The sequence below is a fragment of the Mytilus galloprovincialis genome, chromosome 11 (genome assembly GCF_965363235.1).
Source record: "Mytilus galloprovincialis chromosome 11, xbMytGall1.hap1.1, whole genome shotgun sequence".
Taxonomy (NCBI): Eukaryota; Metazoa; Mollusca; class Bivalvia; order Mytilida; family Mytilidae; genus Mytilus; species Mytilus galloprovincialis.
The window spans coordinates 59,535,292-59,557,597 of record NC_134848.1 but is presented as its reverse complement, the minus strand read 5'-3'; the positions used below and the strand labels follow the sequence as shown (position 1 = coordinate 59,557,597).

The 22,306-nt window shown below is 33.5% G+C and overlaps 1 protein-coding gene across 2 annotated transcripts in view; it reads right to left on the bottom strand.

Annotated features, from left to right (window-relative positions):
* The window catches only part of LOC143052492 (uncharacterized), a 55,413-nt gene that overhangs the window by 20,390 nt on the left and 12,717 nt on the right, over positions 1–22,306 (bottom strand). Inside the window, exons 1-3 of one of the 2 annotated variants that reach the window (XM_076225537.1) lie at positions 17,227–17,284; positions 3,582–4,545; positions 131–271 (exon numbers count right to left, since the gene is read on the bottom strand). In XM_076225537.1, coding sequence (XP_076081652.1) covers positions 131–271; positions 3,582–4,532 — 1,092 coding nt within the window. In that variant the 5' untranslated portion in view covers positions 4,533–4,545; positions 17,227–17,284. Of the gene's footprint in view, positions 1–130; positions 272–3,581; positions 4,546–17,226; positions 17,285–22,306 lie in introns of those variants that run through there. The other variant, XM_076225538.1, reaches the window with a different exon arrangement.

The following is a 22,306-nucleotide window of genomic DNA, read 5'->3' as shown; positions in this document are numbered from 1 at the left end:
CACTGGCAGCAAGTTTAACCCCCCACCCCCAAACTATTTGAATTAAGTTCTTTATCCTTCATTGATCTTTTGATGTCATCCCTTAGTATTTTTGTGATTTTACTTTTTACACACATAACAGTATACACACCTCACTGAGCGAGTCCCTGGAATCAGTACTTCTTGTCGGACTGTTGACTTGATGATGGTCTGTCAGCTCTCCACTACAACTGGGTTCCACTGACTCCTCACTCTGCCTCGGTCTGAAGGAAGGTAATGGAAGAAGATGATGCTGAAAAATAAATAAATCAACATTAGTAAAATAGAGGCTAAAGATACCAGAGGGACATTCAAACTCATAAACTGAAAACAAACTGCCATGGCTAGAGGCTAAAGATACCAGAGGGACATTCAAACGCATAAACTGAAAACAAACTGCCATGGCTAGGGGCTAAAGATACCAGAGGGACATTCAAACTCATAAGTTGAAAACAAACTGCCATGGCTAGGGGCTAAAGATACCAGAGGGACATTCAAACTCATAAACTGAAAACTAACTGCCATGGCTAGGGGCTAAAGATACCAGAGGGACATTCAAACTCATAAACTGAAAACAAACTGCCATGGCTAGGGGCTAAAGATACCAGAGGGACATTCAAACTCATAAGTTGAAAACAAACTGCCATGGCTAGGGGCTAAAGATACCAGAGGGACATTCAAACTCATAAACTGAAAACAAACTGCCATGGCTAGGGGCTAAAGATACCAGAGGGACATTCAAACTCATAAGTTGAAAACAAACTGCCATGGCTAGGGGCTAAAGATACCAGAGGGACATTCAAACTCATAAGTTGAAAACAAACTGCCATGGCTAGGGGCTAAAGATACCAGAGGGACATTCAAACTCATAAGTTGAAAACAAACTGCCATGGCTAGGGGCTTAAGATACCAGAGGGACATTCAAACTCATAAGATGAAAACAAACTGCCATGGCTAGGGGCTAAAGATACCAGAGGGATACCAGAGGGACATTCAAACTCATAAGATGAAAACAAACTGCCATGGCTAGGGGCTAAAGATACCAGAGGGACATTCAAACTCATAAGATGAAAACAAACTGCCATGGCTAGGGGCTAAAGATACCAGAGGGACATTCAAACTCATAAGATGAAAACAAACTGCCATGGCTAGGGGCTAAAGATACCAGAGGGACATTCAAACTCATAAGATGAAAACAAACTGCCATAGCTACAAAAGAAAATTCAAAGAATAACAATAGTACACAAAACACAACATAAAAAACTCATAGACCTAATCATTTCTAATACAACTCCCACCCCAACAGAAACTGGTGGTGATCTAAGGTGGGCTAGAAGGGTCAGTGATATTGTTTGCCTCAAATTGCAGCCGAAATTCTGCCTTTTCCCTCAGAGAAAATTCCCATTTAATTAAACAAATGGCTTTAAACTCCTCCCAAAAAGTTTTACATTTTCCCAAAACAGTGATGCCATTGGTAGTAATGTTTGTAAATATCGTATTCATGTTATTATTTTGATATTAGAAAGCACTTTTGACAGGCCTCTACATTAACATTTTTTCTAACTTGTCCCTTCGGACAAGTGGCAAGAAAATCAGCTTGTCCGAACTCTTAACTCACTTGTCCGAATTCATAATTGAAAACCTAACATATTGATGATTTATGCAATAATAACACTTGGGCTTTGATTGTACCTAATAACAGGAGCATTTTGTAATGTTATATGAATACCGCATATCAAAATACATTTCATTATTTCAGAATGAAAGTTTTTTTGCAAGACTGTGTTCTCTGACTCAATGTCACTATCATTTGTCAATCATTAAATCATCATTTCTTCCCAAACCACTACGTTCCCCTATGGACCTATTCATTCTTTAGTAGTGGTATGGGTTAAACCAAGAATGTAAATACACCTGACCACCTTGAACATGTATATGAGTAAACCTTTTTAATTTATTGATGATTTCAAAACAAGCTTTTACAATTTATTTTGATTTGTATATACATTGATATATGATCATGGAGTACATACACATTTCACTAAAAAATCTGTCTTTTTAGATTTTTTTTTTTTTTCATCTTAAATTTTTATATCACATGTCATAGATCTTATCAAATAAAACCTCTTTTAATGTATTGTTATGCATAAAAGCAAAATCAAATGAAACATACTTTAATTTAATATTTTAAAGTTTAGGTAAAACTCCATATGGAGGTGCTCCTAATTCAAGGAAGCTTATACTAAGAAGATACATTAACATTGGTTTCTTTCCCCTTACTTATATCCCTCTGGTCAATGCATGGCTGCCAGCATGTTCAAATACTGCAAATCACAGAGACATATTATACAAGTTTTATATGTCTCTGGTTCAATCAATGAATAATTATTTCATTAAGTATGATCAATAAAACAATCATTCATATTTTTGGGAATGTATAAGTCTTGAATTTGATCTATTTTTATCTGACCTTGATTTTTCACTTGTCCCATCGGACAAGTAGTATGGTGAATCTACTTGCCCGACACCTGTGTGCACTTGTCCCGGACAATCGGACAAGCGTTAATGTCGAGCCCTGTTTGAGATCCAGTTTTCTGTTCAGAATCATCATGGTGTTTGTAACACATGTAGTTTTCAATTCATAAAGTCATGAAAGTACCATCATTGCTTCTGTTTCTTTCCGAAAAAGTACCTTTCAGGTTGAAAATGTCTGACAACCAAAATATATATGAAAAAACAGTGCAAAAAAGACAGCAAAGGTCAGCAAAAAATTGGAGATGTGCTTAGAATAAAATATACAAATTTCTTAATTTCAATAAAAAATATGCATTTTTCCCAATAAAAAACGGTAGAGGTAGTTTTGAAAAAAGACAACAATATCACTGAGGGTAATTAGCAGATCTTTGCACACATAACTGAGAACTTTAAGCGGTGAAGATTGAAATGTGTTCATGAAACCTTTTATATGATTTTTTAGATTTCTATTTACTTAAACTAAAGTTATAGTGCAAAAACTAAAAGTACGACAACGACGACGCCAACGTGATACCAATATTATACGACCAAATATATTCCTGTTTTTCACGGTTTGTATGGATAGTACAAAACTTTGGGTAAGAGTTGGTAAACTAAAAGTGGTTGATTTTAGACTCAGTTGTCGAGCCTACGAGTTGACATGTATCCTGGTCCAAATAATTATTATGATTATGACGTCGTGGAAAGCTAATTCAAAATTTTGCTTTGACGCTTTCCTGATATGTAAGGCGTCAAAGAAAAAAATATATAATAGCCTATAAAGACGTCATAGTAATTTATTTGGACTATATTAATATTAAGATCTGTGTCATGTATGTCTGTACAGGGAAAACGTTAGTATTACATTTTCCCAGCATGAGGTTGGCCTTGTGTGTACCCAAGACAGGTGAAGGAAGTCAACTTAGGAGCGCTGTGATTGGATGTAAGGGTACATTTTTTTTTTTATTTACCTATGAATAACTGCAGTGTGTAAATTTACAATATATATACTTCCTGTATATTTTGTGGGTGGTTTTTGTCAATATCACCTTTTGATGTCCATGGTTATCAACAGTTTTTGTCTGACTCAATGGAGTTGCTTCTTTTAAATATGTGTTGTGACTGTCATCTATCTCCTCTTTTGTAAGGGCATCAGATCTTGGCTCCATATCTGTTTTGGCGTACTTATTCCAGGTTTTATATCTCATAGTGAAAGTTCTTCCCAAAGACTTTTTTCTATTTCCAAGATTGTTTTTCCTTTTTCTTAATGTTTTGGTACACCTATTACCACTTCCTTTAAAATTACAAGTTACTCTTAATTTGTGTCGGTCTTTAGATAATCTACTTTTTTGTAATTGGTTAATTTGTTTTTCTAAAATTCTAGATACTTCTTCATTTATTTCAATCCTTTGTAGTTTTTGGGGTGAATGCATTAGGATACCTACATCCTCTAAAGCTTCTCGTTTTATAGGTGTAACATTAGAAATAAGCTCAGATATGGTTGAAGCATATTCCACTGGCGTATTGGGTAGTACTACTGGTTTTCCATACAAACTTGCTGTTCGAGGTATGGCTCCTTGTTCTATTTTCTTTTGAGCATAGCTTTTGCGGCGTTCTTTATTAATTGCTTCCTTCTTTTCTGCGGGTAATTTGCTTATATATTTCTGTTTGTCCTCCCTCCATTTCTTTCTTTGATGATTATGTTCATCTATTGTTCTTGTAGATCTTTTTTTTTCTAGTGTGCCTTCTTGTTTTTTCTTCTCTCTGTACCGTCTTTGCCTTATCCTATTAAGTTCCCTCTCTCTCATTAAATCCACTTCAGTTTTCCTTGATTTTATCTTTTTCCTATAGTCTCGTTGGTGTTCTGCATTTAATAGACTACTTTTCTTCTTCTTCTTCAGGGTAAGAGATGTTGATTCTGAACTTTCTGTTTCAGAACCTGAACTGCATATGTCATCATGGTTGTATTTAACGTGTATCTTTCTAGTCTGGTATGCCATGTTAGTTCTAGATCTATAAGAGAAAGAAAAATCATATACATGTATATATGGACCATAATTTGGTATTCGGCCTTTGGTTTCTTTTTGTATCCTTTTTTATAAGTTCTAAAATTTTAACTTTTATTTTGTGGGTTGTGTTGGTGTTAGAATAGTATGAATGGAACAATTGAGTTTTTCGAGAAAAAATTAATACATTTTGATTCACCGTTTACGTGACAGGAAACCAAACAGGAAACCAATCTTTATTTTCTTTATTTTGCACAATATAATTCAAAAGGCATAAATAAACACCATTACTAGTGTTACTTGCTTCATGTTAATATTTAAAATCTATTTTCAATGTTATATTAAAGTTTTTTTTAAACGTGACAGGAAACCATAAGAAACCGAAAGCATTTTTTTAGTTTTATTTTATTACAAAATCTGCTTAAAATAATCTGAACAGTATACTTTTTCTTAAAATCCATCTTAAATGTAACAGTATTATAAAACTCCTAAATATGTGCTTGTTTTGAAAACAATTAGTACAATTTATTCAGAATTTTCCATATTTTCTTCATTGATACAGGATACCATAATCGTTGTATCTTGATGTTTTGGCCAAAAAAATATATTTATATTTGGTTTTGAAATTCCAGTTATATAAAATTTATTCCAAATCATTGGCAATGTAAAATTCTTTAAATCCAGTAAAGAAAAAAACTTTTAACTTGGAATTAAAATCTTTAAAATAGGCACCATGTGATATTTGTGACCTGTACACCATCTACATGGTTTCCACATTTTAACCTACTTTAGTGGGCTAAAATCAATAAAGTACTTCCTTTCAAGTCATGCCTGGTAAAAGTTTACTTTTCCTTTGACAAGTTTATTGCGTTTCTGAAAAGTGTTTGCAGAACATGAATTAAAAAAAATAATTAAAAATTGTGACAAAGTTACCAACTTTGTACATTCCTAGTGTAACGGTATATTAACATGCATTTTTCATTTAATTATCTTTATTCACCTAAAATATCCAGTAATATTTACTGCTGAAGCAAAATCAATCCAACGAACATCGGCACCATGATAAGAGACGTAATTTCGATTGAATTTTCCAAGGACCCTTTACATCGTTATTGGGAAACGTAGTGTGTTTTAACGTCAGTCAAATTTGAAATCGATTTTGTCAAGTCATTGGGCATTTATTTTCACACAAGATCGTATGTAACATTATGCACATAGGAATAATAATAGACCCCCGGCGCAATCTCTTTGAAAATTGTATTTTCCTTTTTTAAACAAGTCGAAACAAGTCTACAGATTATGTTTGCTAACATCCCGTTGGAAACAAAAACAATGTTTAGAACTAGTATATCGTATGTCCGGCTGTAAGGGCGTGATCACATGTTAGTCACATGTTTCACGTATGACCGGAAATGATTAGAACTTGAGGACAAAAACAATTTTAATAAATAACTGGACTTCTGTTTCGTGTGAAATGTAACGCATAACGATAACGTCATTTTCTTACTTAATTATTACGAAGATCAAAACAAGAATGTAAATCATCTCTGATTTACCTGTTTGAACATCTCGCGAGAGTTCATATTTGCATATTGTTTTTAAGAATTCTATTACAACAAAGCAGATTACAAATGTACATCATCTAAAATTTGCGTTACGAAATCGGACACAAAAATCACGCCACTGTTCTTACATCTGCTACATAAATACTTATAGTTCTCGGCATTTTCTTCTCACTATTCTTATTGGTCGATGTTCTTTGTTATTTGAAAGCAAAAGTTACGAATTTGCCGGTGACGATTATCTATAAATCAGTCAGCGTTATGCTCTTCGGAAGCAAAAAGTAACGCGAGAAACGACACAAAAATACGGTTGTAGAATCTTTGAAATTCGTATATTTCAATTTTTTTTCTAGGGAAGAGTAGCATACACTTGTATGTTAATAAAAATAATGGCATCTTTAGATGTAGTTACAACTTTTCTTACAGTAATTCAAATTTTATCACTTTTCTTTAGTTATAGGAAACGGAGCCCAATAGCAAATTATGGTCCATATATATACATATATTCTGAACCTGAGGTGAGCTAAAAACCTCTGCTGATAAAAACAAAGCTTAGACTGAAGTAACTATAATTTTGTATAAAAGACCATGAAGACATTTGTGCTGTCTTCCATTTTCAAATTGGCTTTATATCCATGTGTTCAATGTGATGAAAAATGTGTTGATTGCACCATTCAATGCAGTTGCTGTGATCGTTGGGTTCACAGTGCTTGTGTCCTAATGGATGATGCATTGTTATTGGCCTGGTCAGACGGGTCTCTAAAGTTCCTGTGTAAGGACTGCTGCTTTACAGACAACAAGTATGACAAGGCCAAGGCCCTAGAAAGGTCAGAGTTCGTGAAAAGTGGCAGTCCTCAGGATTTAATATATTTTTAACACCAAAATTTTGCATAGGACTTACACAATTTTAGCATTTTTCAATAGAATTAATAGTGAGGACCAGTAGATTTTCTTCAAGGACCACCAGGGAAAAAAAGATTTCGAGTTTTTATATTATTAATAGAGAACAAAAAATGGTACAAGAAGAATAAAATAAAATATTTAATTTCAAAGGAGACAATCTTTCACTAAGTTTATTATTTTTCATTTATTTCTTATTTCATTTAAAATGTATTAAATTTACTTAATTTAAGTTACTAAAAAATCAGAAATAAAATTAATAAAAGGAAACTCAATTAATATTCTTCTAAAATTAGTATTTACCATTTTTTTTATTGCTACTTTCCTTTATTTTCATTCATTGAACAAGAAGTAATTGTAACAGGATGCTGTTACGAAGTCTCCCAAACAAAGCTCCCATAACTCGCCATTCATATGGTCCCATGTTCATTTGATTTGATTTTTTGTCCCATACAAGAATATATATGGCTTACGAGTAGGGATCTCCACCATTTACAAGTATTCAAACAGGAGGGGGTGGTGGTGACCCCCAGGGAATTTACCTACATTTCATTTCATTTGTTTTATTGTCCCCTACAAGAATGTATATGGTTTAAGGGTGGGGATCTGGACCGTTTACAAGATAATAGCACATTCTCAAATTGAACGGGGTGGGGCAACCCCCAGGAACTTCCCTTTAATTTCATTTGATTAGCTTTATTGTCCCATACAAGAATATATATGGTTTAGGGGTGGGGATGTTGACCGTTTACAAGTTTTCAAACAAGAGGGGGTGGGGTGACCCCTAGGGACTTCCCTCTTATTTCATTTCATTTGTTTTATTGTCCCCTACAAGAATATACATGGTTTAGGGGTGGGGATGTTGACCGTTTACAAGTTTTCAAACAAGAGGGGGTGGGGTGACCCCCTACGGAATTCCCTTTTATTTCATTTCATTTGTTTTATTGTCCCCTACAAGAATATATATGGTTTAGGGGTGGGGATGTTGACCGTTTACAAGTTTTCAAATAAGAGGGGGTGGGATTACCCCCTAAAAACTTCCCTTTAATTTCATTTCATTTGTTTTATTGTCCCCTACAAGAATATATATGGTTTAGGGGTGGGGATGTTGACCGTTTACAAGTTTTCAAACAAGAGGGGGTGGGGATGACCCCCTAGGGACTTCCCTTTAATTTCATTTCATTTGTTTTATTGTCCCCTACAAGAATATATGTAGTTTAGGGGTGGGGATCTGGACCGTTTACAAGATAATAGCACATTCTCAAATTGAACGGGGTGGGGATGACCCCCTGGGACTACCCATTAATTTCATTTGATTTGTTTTATCATCCCATTCAAGAATATATATGGTTTAGGGGTAGGGATCTGGACCGTTTACAAGATAATAGCACATTCTCAAATTGAACGGGGTGGGGATGACCCCCGGGGACCTCCTTTTAATTTCATTTGATTTGTTTTATCATCCCATTTAAGAATATATATGGTTTAAGGGTAGGGATCTGGACCGTTTACAAAATATAAGCATATTCTCAAATTGAAAGGGGTGGGGATGAACTCCCAGGGACTCCCCCTATATTTCATGTGATTTGTTTTATTGTCCTATAATCAATTCTGAAGACTGCATGTATCTATCACTTACAGTTTTTAAGTTATATTCATTTGAAATTTTTAGAAAATAAAATCCCATAGGGTTCTATAGTAAACCCCTTCCTCCTTTCTACCCCCCAAAATACCCCTTAACAGACCCCAATGCACAAACGAAAGATTGATGGCTAATCACCTAGACATATTAGTCTACCATTTTATGAAATTCTAAGTCAATCTGACAAGCGGTTTTGGAGAAACGCTGCGGACAAGTTCATTTTTTAAAGTGGCGGAAGAAGAAGAAGAAGAACTAGATTTGTAATTGCTAGCAATAACGGATGGCACCCTCGTTCCCCGATTGCCAGGCGAGCGGCAGCCATTTTGGAAATTCCAAAGTCAAAGAGTGCATCTACACCTGCAGGTTTTCATTTTTGCAAAATTTCATTAAGTTTGGAGCATTTTGAAATTTTGGACAATTTTGCTGTTTCCATGGTTACGGCGGCCATTTTGGAAATTCCAACTTCAAAATGCAACTCCGCACATGTCAGTCACTATTCCTGTAAAGTTTCATCCAGTTTGCAGCACTTAATTTTTTTTCGAAAATTTTGAACATTTGTGCTGCAACCATGGTTACAGTAGATAATTCCAAAATTCTAAAAGCGTACATCTCATTGCCACATGTCATGTTATATATCAATACAGTTTCATTAACTTTGGTGCACTACTCTCTGAGAAAATGCTGATTTTATGCATTTTTCCATAGGGTCAATGCAAAACTTGGCCCCAGTTTCCATGACAACGGCGGCCATTTTGAACTATCCATATATTGTCTTGACATCTTGGCATACTGGAGAACATTTTCATAAAGTTTCATCCAGTTGGATGTTATAACGAAAGAGTTAGAATTTTTGATATTTTAGCTGTTTCCATGGTAACGGCAGCCATTTTGAAAATTCCAAAGTCAAACTGGAAATCAGCACATGCCAGTTAACATTCCTGTGGAGTTTCTTCCAGTTTGGACTACTTTGATTTTTTTCGCATTTGTGCTGTTTCCATGGAAACGGCGGCCATCTTTTACCATTCCATAGCAAGGTGCACAACTTCAAATGGGGGTCCTCATTATGTTATAGTTCCAACAATATTGGATCACTCAATTCTTAGAAACACGATGGACAAAATGTGTGGAAGAATAATAAAAATAACTAGATTTGCCATTGCAAGCAATAGCGGATGGCACCCTTTCCCTATTGCCAGGCCAGCGGCAGCCATTTAGAAAATTTTTGTTGTTTCCATAGCAACGGCGGCCATTTTGAAAATTCGAAACTCAAAAGTTAAGTCTACATAAGGTAGGCAAAATTTGTTATAAGTTTCATTAAATTTGAAGCATTTTAAAGTTTTTCATACTTTTGCTGTTCCCATGGTAACGGCGGCCATTTTGAATATTCCAAAGTCAAACCCCCGCTGCAATTTTTGCCCTCCATAATCATATACCATTTAATGTCTCTAGAATAAATTTAACATTGATGTTCTGGAATGTTCTGTGAAAATTCAAAGTTTTGACCTTTTTGCATTGTTTCCATGGTAACAACAGATATTTTGGAAATTCCAACGCCAAATTCCACATCTTCCAATGTTGCTCATCGTTACTGTGAAGTTTCATGAAGTTTGGAGCATTTTGATATTTTTGAAATTTTTGGTGTAGTTTCCATGGCAACATAGTAGTTCCAATGAGTGCCAAAATCATCCAACACCTGTATATGGCCGGCACCTACATTATATCAAAATATAATGTTTCCGAGTTTAAGCATATCAAAACAGTTCACCAAAACAAAAAACAAGATTTTTTCACATTTGTTTCGTTTCCATGGTAACGGCAGCCATCTTGCACATGCTAAAGTCCACTGCACAACTTATCATGGTGGTCCTTATTATAGTAGAGTTTCACCAACATTGGTCCATTGGATTCCGAGAAATAAGCTGGACAAAATCGGTGGAAGAAAAATAATAAGAAAAAAAAGAAACGTAGAATAACAATACGTCACCCCAACTCCGTTGAGGGTGCCATAACTAGATTTGTAATTGCTAGCAATAACGGATGGCACCCTCGTCCCCCTATTGCCAGGTGAGCGGCAGCCATTTTGAAAATTCCAAAGTCAAAGAACGCTTTCAGACATGTTTTTCAACATTGTTGTAAAATTTCATCTCGTTTGGAGCATTTTGAAATTTTTGAAATTTTTGCTGTTTCCATGGTAACAGTTACTATTTCCAAAATTCCAAAGACAGGTGCCACTTTGGGACATGCCACGTAATATATCAATAAAGTTTTAATAGATTTGATCTTATATTCCTTTAGAAAATACAGCTTTAATGTATTTTCCCATTTGGCCAATGTTAAACTTTCGCCTTGTTTCTATGACAATGGCGGCCATTTTGGAATTTCTAAATATTGTCGGTATATCAGGGCATACCAAGGAACATTTCCATGAAGTTTCATCTAGTTGGGTCTTACAATGAAAGAGTTGGAATTTTGATTTTTTTTTACATTTTTACCGTTTCCATGGAAACGGGGGCCATCTTGGACCATTCCATAGCAAGATGCACAACTTCACATGGGGGTCCTTATTATAGTAGAGTTCCATCATCATTGACCCATTAGATTCTGAGAACTAGCGTGGACAAAAAGTGTGGAAGAAGATTAATAAAAATAATAAGAAAAAAAAGAAACGTAGAATAACAATACGTCACCCCAACTCCGTTGAGGGTGCCATAATAACTAGATTTGCCATTGCAAGCAATAGCGGATGGCACCCTTTCCCCATTGCCTGGCCAGCGGCAGCCATTTAGAAAATTTTTGCTGTTTCCATGGCAACGGCGGCCATTTTGAAAATTCGAAACTCAAAAGTTAAGTCTACATTAGCTAGGCAAAATTTGTTATAAGTTTCATTAAATTTAAGCATTTTAAAGTTTTTCATAATTTTGCTGTTCCCATGGTAACGGCGGCCATTTTGAATATTCCAAAGTCAAACCCCCGCTGCAATTTTTGCCCTCCATAATCATATACCATTTAATGTCTCTAGAATAAATTTAACATTGATGTTCTGGAATGTTCTGTGAAAATTCAAAGTTTTGACCTTTTTGCATTGTTTCCATGGTAACAACAGATATTTTGGAAATTCCAACTCCAAATTCCACATCTTCCAATGTTGCTCATCGTTACTGTGAAGTTTCATGAAGTTTGGAGCATTTTGATATTTTTGAAATTTTTGGTGTAGTTTCCATGGCAACATAGTAGTTCCAATGAGTGCCAAAATCATCCAACACCTGTATATGGCCGGCACCTACATTGTATCAAAATATAATGTTTCTGAGTTTAAGCATATCAAAACAGTTCACCAAAACAAAAAACAGGATTTTTTCACATTTGTTTCGTTTCCATGGTAACGGCAGCCATCTTGATGATGCCATACCCCACTGCACTATAGAATGTGGTGGTCAACATTATGGTATAGTTCCATCAATATTGTTCAAGTCAATTTTGAGAAATAGAATGGACAAAAAAGTGTGGAAGAATAAATATAATAACTAGATTTGTAATTGCTAGCAATAACGGATGGCACCCTCGTCCCCCATTGCCAGGCGAGCGCCATCCATTTTGAAATTTCCAAAATTAAAGAGCGCATTTACAGATGTCTATCAACGTTGTTGTAAAATTTCATCAATTTTGGAGCATTTTGAAATTTTTGATATTTGTGTTGTTTCCATGGAAACGGCGGCCATTTTGGAAATTCCAAAGTCGAATACCAACTTTTGATGTGCCACTTAACATGTCTGTCAATTTTTAGAAAGTTTGGACCAATTTGAAATTTTTGGACATTTCTGCTGTTTCCATGGTAACGGTGACCATTTCAAAAATTCCAAAGACACCTACCACATTGCCACATGATAAAGAACATACCATTAATGTTTTAATGGTTGGATATACCATATTAAGAGTTTAAATACTACTTTAAGATTTTCCCCATAGGGTTTAATGCTAAACATATTTAGTTTCCATGGCAATATAGTAGTTCCAAAGATTCCCAAAATCATCTAAAACCTGTATATGGTGAACACCAACAATATATAAAAATTTGATGATTTTCAGATCAGGAATATTCAAATTATTCACCAAAAACCAAAAAAATATTTTTTACATTTGTTCTGTTTCCATAGTAACGGCGGCCATCTTGCACATGCCAAAGTCTGCTGCACAACTTCACATGGTGTTCCACATTGTGGTATAATTCCATCAACATTGGTCCATTCAATTCCGAGAAATAGCGTGGACAAAATGTGTGGAAGAATAAAAATAATAAGAAAAAAAGAAACGTAGAATAACAATATGTCACCCCAACTCCGTTGAGGGTGCCATAATAAGAAAAAAAGAATCGAACAATAACAATATGTCACCCCAACTCCGTTGAGGGTGCCATAATAAAAATAATAAGAACTGAGCAAAAACAATAAGTCTCCAAACTTTGTTTGGGAGACTTAATTAGTTTTAATAGTGAAATGTTCAGTACCAGTTGTATAATTTAATAGTGATAATGAGTTAATTTGTTCCAATAAACAGAATAATCATTACCTCACACTTCTGTTATATTGTTAATTCGGTTGTTGTTTACTGACACGTGCCCATTACATAATTAATCATTAAGAGATAATGAAATTATATTACGGTATGGACACTCTGCATTAAACAGGCTTGTGACTGTCTTGGTATACCAAGGCTGCATTACCAACACCAATAATTATAATGAAAAAAAATTTTTTTTTACCATAAATTCTAAATAAAGTATTTTCGCTGACTATGACAGATAAGCCCGTGCCTTGTGCAGGATATCTTAAAAGTTACAAATTTTTTACAATAAATTCTAAATAAAGTATTTTCGCGGACTATGACAGATAAGCCCGTGCCTTGTGCAGGATATCTTAATAGTTACAAATTTTTTACAATAAATTCTAAATAAAGTATTTTCGCGGACTATGGCAAATAAGCCTGTGCCTTGTGCAGGATATCTTACATTGTCTTAGTAGTTCAGAGCTCCAGATAAGCTGTGTATTTGCGTGATCACGCAATACAAATAATAGAAAACCCAATGCCATTGTCCATTGAAGGGTTCAACAACCCAATTCATTCAACGGAAAACCCAATTATATGCCAAAACCATGAGTTCTCAACCCCTTTATTGGCTACTGTTTGTGTTAATTACCATCTGTTTACAGTCGTCGCGTAAACTTTTTTTATAATATTTATCACTGGAAATTTCCTGTCGTTCTAAAAACAGATCCCTGCATCAAGTAGCTGAAATGGGTCCCTGTTCGAGTTTTCCGTTGCTCAATAGGTACACATGTTTTTGTAAATATTTCGATCTTCTCTGTGTTTATCCAATTAGCGTGTGTCATGTAGTCATATTTTTATCGCATTGCTCTGGATTTTCCATAACATACATTGAATTAAAACGAAAGTGAAAGTCCAGTTAAAATATTGGATAGAAGCATTTTTCGGCTTCTTTTGGAAAACTGAGGGAAAGTTATAATGATAACAAGACTCAGCCAGTGTTTTTAGGAAGCGTCCATCGAATGCACGGGATTGTGTGTGTACCATAACGAGAACATTGCTAATAAACACGGGGTTTCATCAAAAACGAATTCAGTTGGAAAAAGTGAAAGGCCAAATCAATTATGAAATGATAAAGCATCAGAAACCAAAAGTTCTAATAAGAGACAACTAAACCCAGATTTATGTAAATTGAATAAAAGAAAATCATTCAAGTATAATTAGAGTTTAGGCCAACTAAAATTAATTAGTAGATTTTCATCCAAATTTTTGAAAAAAATGGGGTGGGTGGGAGGATTTTATTTTTTAAATTTTATTTCATATGAAACCCTTTTGCATGTTTTGTGACGAGTTCTTCATATATATGCAAGTGTAATAATCATGATAATAAGCTTATATCATGTATTGTTAAGGCTGTACAGTGACCTATAGTTGTTAATGTCTGTGTCATTTTGGTCTTTTGTGGATAGTTGTCTCATTGGCAATCATACCACATCTTCTTTTTTATATACACAAGTATGAGGAATCTTACATAATTTTTCAAATCCTTAAATAAATATATCTAATTACGGCTTTAAAAACTTAATAACAAAAACGTGTGAGAAATACTCTCTTCAGTTAGACTACCTACACCAAATGTATTTGGGTATCTAAACAATGGTTTGTATTCCCATAAAATGAAGCAAATGCATTGGTATGCAACACAATTATTATGAGTACAGAATAAAATGAAAACTCAGAGAGTGTTGAAAATAATAGGGTTGGTACTTTATATGCAAGATGAAAATATAATTATCATGTAAAACATGAACTTAATAATAAAAAAAAAGTTGTTTTTTAATGACTCTTTTTGGGTGTATTGGGACATTTGCTGTTTGTCAACATAAAAAAACAGCCATGGGTAAAACCAAAGGGCTTGCACAAATAAAATGCATATGTTAGTCGACTTTTTAATTTCAATAAACGGTCATAAATCTGACAAGTTCGTGCTTGTGTTTCAATATCTATAATCCAGTCATGTTTTCTGTATCAATGGTTTCCAGGAATCTTGCGCTTTGGGTATCATTTACAGTTTAAATTTCCTGAGACAAAGTCATTGCATAAATAAAAAAGTCCGCAGTTTTCTAATCACAGAAATTTGTGACATACCGCGATTTGCAGTCTTGGAAACAGCGTGTTTCTCTTAACACCAATATTTCACGTCATTCTCGTTATCAATCTGTACTCTCGGAAGATGATGCTGTCATCATAGAGCAGCGGAAAGGTCGACTTAATCATTTTTGTTAGATTTACTTGAGGTACAAAACCGAAATTTGAAACAGGTAGCTTTGAGGATGAAACGAAATTTTAACGGTTACCGGTAACGGGAATGAACGAAATCCGGAAATCGTAAATTTTATAAAATAAAAAAATTCGGGGAGGGACGATTTCAGAAGGGCGGGCGGGGATGAAAATCTATCAATTAATTTTAATTGGCCTTATATACTATTTTTTATTCATTTTACAGTTAATTAATGAATACACACACCATGCACACAGCCACTGATCAGGCACTGGTCTCAGAATTTATTATATAAAGGTATAAGACAAGTGCCTGTGAATACACATATCCTTTTTTGTGAGAAAATACAAAACTGGCAAAAGGTTTGAAACGGGACACAAATTAAACCTACAATTGCTCCTCAGTGAATAAACCAAATAAAACAGCTAGCAAATAATTAACCCTAACCATAACCCTAAACCAAATAAAAGAGCTAAACAAAGACAGAAACATATTAATTTAAGATGGAAAAAAATTGGGGTTGATATTGCCTAAATATTCAATATTGCGTCGATGAAAAAACCCAATACATTAGGGAGCTTGGTGGTGAAAAACCCAATTTGATATTAACCTGAGGGGTGAATTGCAATTGATAATGCAATTAAAAAACTTTATCACCCAATTATATAAGAAAATGGTGGGTAAATACCCCAATTTATGAATTCTTATCTGGAGCTCTGGTAGTTATAAATTTTTCACGATAAATTCTAAATAAAGTATTTTCGTGGACTATGACGGATAAAGCCTGTGCCTTGTGCAGGATATCTTAGTAGTTGTAATTTAAGAGTTTTAAAGGGGCTTGGTTACCATCCATTTCTAAATTAAAAATATAAAAAAACGATGCAAATAAGCAAAGGTTGAGTAATAAGAGACGTAATTGAAGTGAATTTTACTTAGTCCCTTTCAATCATTATTCAGAAACGAAGTGTGTTAAAACGTCCATGAAATTTAAAATTGATTTTGTCAAAGTTATTGTAATTTATTTTCAATGAAAATCGTATGTAGCACATTGCACATAAGATAAATAAATGGACCCCATCCTTACTCTTTGAAAATTGTATATTTCTTTTTTAAGGTTCATCATAACCTTTTGGCAAATATGGCCGTATTTACACCCCAAATTTTTCTCTGAGTACAGACTAACCTATGCACGTGCAAAAGTTTAAAGGGATGGCAGGAACTAGATATATAAATTTTAAATGCATTTTATGTTTAAGAAAATTATAAACTTTTCTAGATTTTGACTTCCAGTTTTTTTCGTTCCTGCAGAAGGTGCAAAAATTAACTAAGTAGTGAAAATGATTGAGAAGCTCCCCTCATATAATCAATGTTGTGAGTAGTATTGATTTAAATGGACAATGGATGGACAATAGACACCTGTCAACAATAGGTGATTTAAACTGTGTAACTGAGTGGACCGTATCAAATGAAACTCGGGTGTTTGTTTATTTTGCTATCTACTGCAGACTGAAAAAAACTGGACATGAAAATCTAGGTAAGTTTTTAATATTCTGAAACGTAGATTTCGTATAACTTTTATATATCTAGTTCCTGCCATGCCATAAAACTTTCCTGGATGTACCGTTTGTCTGTACTCATAGTAATTTTTTAGGTGTAAACACGGCCATAGTTTTCAATTCCTTATGATGAACCTTAAACAATATTTTTTAGAAAGAATGTGTCTGCGATCATCTCATCACAAACAAACTCCATACAACCTACCATAACATACAACCAGCCATCTTGTGCTTAACCGGATGCTTCAATCAATACCGGAAATGAATTTGATTGGACGAGAAAATCAATTTTAATTAAAAAAACATAAAAACATAATCAAAGAGCTGAATAGCTCTGAGGGGAAAGACAAGACGGCCCTTGTTTCTATTTCGTTTTTTTTTTTTTTTGGGGGGGGGGGGGTATCTTTTGATAGTCTTCATATAAAGAATGCAAAAAAGATCAGCTTGAACATGTAGAAAGGTTGGCAATATTGAAATCCATTGATAAAGTTCCCAGTTACAACTCTCATCACAGGGATACAGGTTATTATGGAAAAAAAACAATATGATTGATGTTAACTGTGTGAAGTTTGTTTCCAAATCCTACATTTTGAAAATTTGTAAAATTTCATGTATAAATAAGTTTAAACTTCAAAATGCAAACTACAAGTTTGTGCATTTTTTTTTTTTGTTACCATTACAATGATTATGTTGGTACACAAAATTTAGTTTTAATGGAAGACTACTTATCATGTACTAAATGTCACATTTTAAGTGTTTATTTCAGTTGATAATTACTCATAAATTGAGGTACTCCTGAATTGGAGGAAGATTCTCAAAACAGAATTTTACAGAAAATCAAAGAGCTGAAAGCTCTGAGGAAAAATGACGCCACTGTCTCTAATATTGGGATATTTTTTATGCAAGTCTTGATTTTCACATACTGTAATTAATTTAACAATGCAACATGTCTTGTAAGCATATAATTGATATTCGTATATATGTGAGTGTGTGAAGTGACTGTTTTTTTTTAAGACAAATGAATAGGTCAAGACTACCTGAATTGTACAAATAAAAACCGTAGAAAGGCTTGTATATTTCTCACTGGTACATAGTCCCTTCTCTCAGAAAATTTTAATTAATTTTAAATAATCTTTTTGTTACTGTTATCAAAGGTCTAATGAAACTCAGGTAATTTAAAAAAATGATAGTCAAACCGGCACCTGGTTAAATTGGCACCTGGTCAAATCGACACCCTATATAGTCAATTTGTCACCCATGTTAAATATATATTTTTAACAGTATTTTAAGCAAAAAGAGTAAAAATAAGAAAGGGGTTGCCAGATTTGTTTTTAGTATTTAAGCAAAAAGAGTTAAGGAAAGGATTGTCTGAAAATATTAACTTTCACATTTTTGGGGGTTCATGTACATTTTGTATATATTTATTTTTCTCCACTAAATCTGTATGTTCCAGACCGTATGAGTATTTGGACCGTACACGTGCAGTCTGGACCTTATGCGTACTTTTTCAAAATAATCTGATTAATATCATTAAGAAGTGGCTTAAGTTTATAAGTTACAAATGCATGTAAAGTTCATTTACAGCTCAACATAACTAAACTCTCAAATTAATATGTAAAAGTTCCAATAGTAATTGGAATAAAAACGTAATTTTTTAACTAATACAAAAATTCACGCTTATTAAATCTGTTCATCATGTTAATATCTTGTATTTAGCTTGTCGATCAGTAATACATTAATTGAATTATGATCATAGAAATTTACATTATCGGAAGTTAACATGATGTGGAACTACAATTTTAGAATATTAGAAACTTTATAAAATAATGCAAATGCAAAGGAACATGAATGAACTGCACACATGTAAATGTAAATAATTTATCATTAATTGTGGTAGTAAGAGTCACCATAGGAGAGAGTACCAAAATAGGATTCAGATATTCAATTAAACAAATATTTAAATTCAATTGTTCAATTATTCATTTGATCCATTTAAAAGTAATTGTAATGATAAAAATTTATAACCAGGTGCTCCGCAGGGTGCAGCTTTATACGACCGCAGAGGTCGAACCTTGAACAGTTGGGGCAAGTATGGACAAAACATTCAAGCGTGATACAGCTCTGAATTTGGATTGTGATCAAATTTTTGACATTACATGTTTTTTTTTACACAAAACAAATGTCAAGATTTTACAAATCAATTAAAGATTTCTTCTTCAAATTTATTTAAATCTAAAATTAAATAGTTGACACAGCATAGGTTTCTGACACAGAATGAATGTGGTCTAATGAACTTAAAATTTTTTTTTGCCTTTGAGCAATTCACTATGCTGTTGAATATTAATCCTCTCAAAAAAATGTTTGAAGAAATTTTCTTTTTATTTATGAAATCTGAAATGAGAAAAATTTAACCCCCCCCCCCCCCCCCCCATTTTTTTTTTTCACATCCCCGTTTCCCTTTTTCCAAAACTAATATCAATTCAAAATTCTAATGGAGTTTGCAACAATAACTACTCTTTTAAATACATCATAAAATATTAAAATGTAAAATAAAGTGCTTGTTATCACTGAATGGTAAAGATTGGTTGGTAGTAAAAATGCATTGTTTATTGTATAAAACAATAAAAAAAACTTCATCAGCAACATTTTATATTGGCAAATTTCCAATGAAGTTATTTGCATAAAGTTATTGGCAAATAAAAATAGAAAATGACATCATAGTCATGTCTGGCAAATATCCAACATACATTATAAATCTAAAAACATTTTAGATAAGATAAGGAAAAAAAGCTTCATCAGCAACATTTTATATTGGCAAATTTCCAATGAAGTTATTTACATAAAGTTATTGGCAAATAAAAATAGAAAATATCATTATAGTCATGTCTGGCAAATTTCCAACATATATTATCAACTACTATTCTATACAAAGAAAGATAACTCCAATTGAAAATTAATTGCTATTGCACAATATTGTGCAATTAGATATTTCTTGCTATTGTGCAATACTGTGCAATTAAAAATTTCTCGTTATTGCACAATACTTGATATGGAATCCTGATTTGCACCAACTTGAAAACTGGGCCCATAATCAAAAATCAAAGTACATGGTTAGATAAAGCATATCAAATAAGCCCAATAATTTAATTTTTGTTAAAATCAAACTTAGTTAAATTTTGGACCCTTTGGACCTTAATGTAGCAAAAATTAAGAATCTACATACACAGTTAGATTTGGCATATCAAAGAACCCATTTATTCAATTTTTGATGAAATCAAACAAAGTTTAATTTTGGACCCCCATTTGGACCAACTTGAAAACTAGGCCAATAATTAAAAATATAAGTACATTTTTAAATTCAGCATATCAAAGAACCCCAAGGATTCAATTTTTGTTAAAATCAAACTAAGTTTAATTTTGGACCCTTTGGACCTTAATGTAGACCAATTTGAAAAAGGGACCAAAAATTAAGAATCTACATACATAGTTAGATTCGGCATATCAAAGAACCCCAATTATTCAATTTTTGATGAAATCACACAAAGTTCAATTTTGGACCCTTTGGGCCCCTTATTCCTAAACTGTTGGGACCAAAACTCCCAAAATCAATCCCAACCTTCCTTTTATGGTCATAAACCTTGTGTTTAAATTTCATAGATTTCTATTTACTTATACTAAAGTTATGGTGCAAAAACCAAAAATAATGCTTATTTGGGCCCCTTTTTGGCCCCTTATTCATAAACTGTTGTGACCTCAACTCCAAAAATCAATCCCAACCTTCCTTTTGTGGTCATAAACCTTGTGTTTAAATTTCATTGATTTCTATTTACTTATACTAAAGTTATTGTGCGAAAACCAAGAATAATGCTTATTTGGGCCCTTTTTTGGCCCTTTATTCCTAAACTGTTAGAACCAAAACTCCCAAAATCAATCCCAACCGTCATTTTGTGGTCATAAACCTTGTGTCAAAATTTCATAGATTCCTATTCACTTAAACTAAAGTTATAGTGCGAAAACCAAGAAAATGCTTATTTGGGCCCTTTTTGGCCCCTAATTCCTAAAATGTTGGGACCAAAACTCCCAAAATCAATCCCAACCTTCCTTTTGTGGTCATAAACCTTGTGTTAAAATTTCATTGATTTCTATTCACTTTTACTAAAGTTAGAGTGCGAAAACTAAAAGTATTCGGACGACGACGACGCCGACGCCGACGACGACGACGACGCCAACGTGATAGCAATATACGACCAAAAAATTAAAAATTTTGCGGTCGTATAAAAACTAAAAAATAAAGATTCTGATAAATGGTTAGCTCGTACTGGACCATACATGTTTACTCATACGGTCCGACCATACGAGTATTGTCAGACTGTATGAGTATACGTATACCGTCCGGAACGTACAGTCCAAATACTCATGGTCTGGAACATGTATTTTTAATTATATATATGAGGTATATTTAGGAATTAAAGATATTGAATATTCATTTTTTTATGCATTTTTTAACCAGTTGAGCATTTTACAGGATTGTTGGTTTGATGTTGTTTTAACTGTCCTGAAAAAAAACACCTAAAATTAGCTATTATTTGGCATGAAAGTTAGATTTATTGAAAGGGACTCATAGTTTCCATTTTATTTTTCTAATTGTTTCATTGTTAAGTAACAGCTTGAATAAGGAATTCGTTGTTTACCTTTATACACAACAACTAATTAACTATGTACATGTACTTTGTAAAAGTTATATAAAGTTGATTGAATAGAAAATATTATAACAAATATTATTGGATGCCAAATTGACTTCAAATAGGTGCCGATTTGACTATATGCCGATTTAACCAGGTGCCGATTTGAGTTGAACATTTCAAATCCTCTGCGATCGTTTGCGGTATTTTCTTGAGAAACCCTGTTTTCGATCATCAAACAGAAGTACAAACTGTTTTAAAATGATTCTAGAACGCTTCATGATTGTTGAAATAAGTTTAATTCACTTAAAAAACAATTTTGAAACTTTGCGATGTTTTGAAAAGAAGTTTAAAACGCACGTGTAAAAGAAGAAATTACCGGTGAAAGTCGAAATCCGTACATGACAGATATCACTATAATACGATTTTGAAAATAAAAAAGTTCCATCCTTTTGTAAAACAGTCTTTAATATACCTATCACATTAATGTTTGAAGGGTCTAAGCTTATACAAACCAATTTTAAGTCGGTATGAAACATCAAAACGGAATGAACAATAACCGATTACGTTTTGTAATTTACAAATTATAAAGGCAGTGTCTGC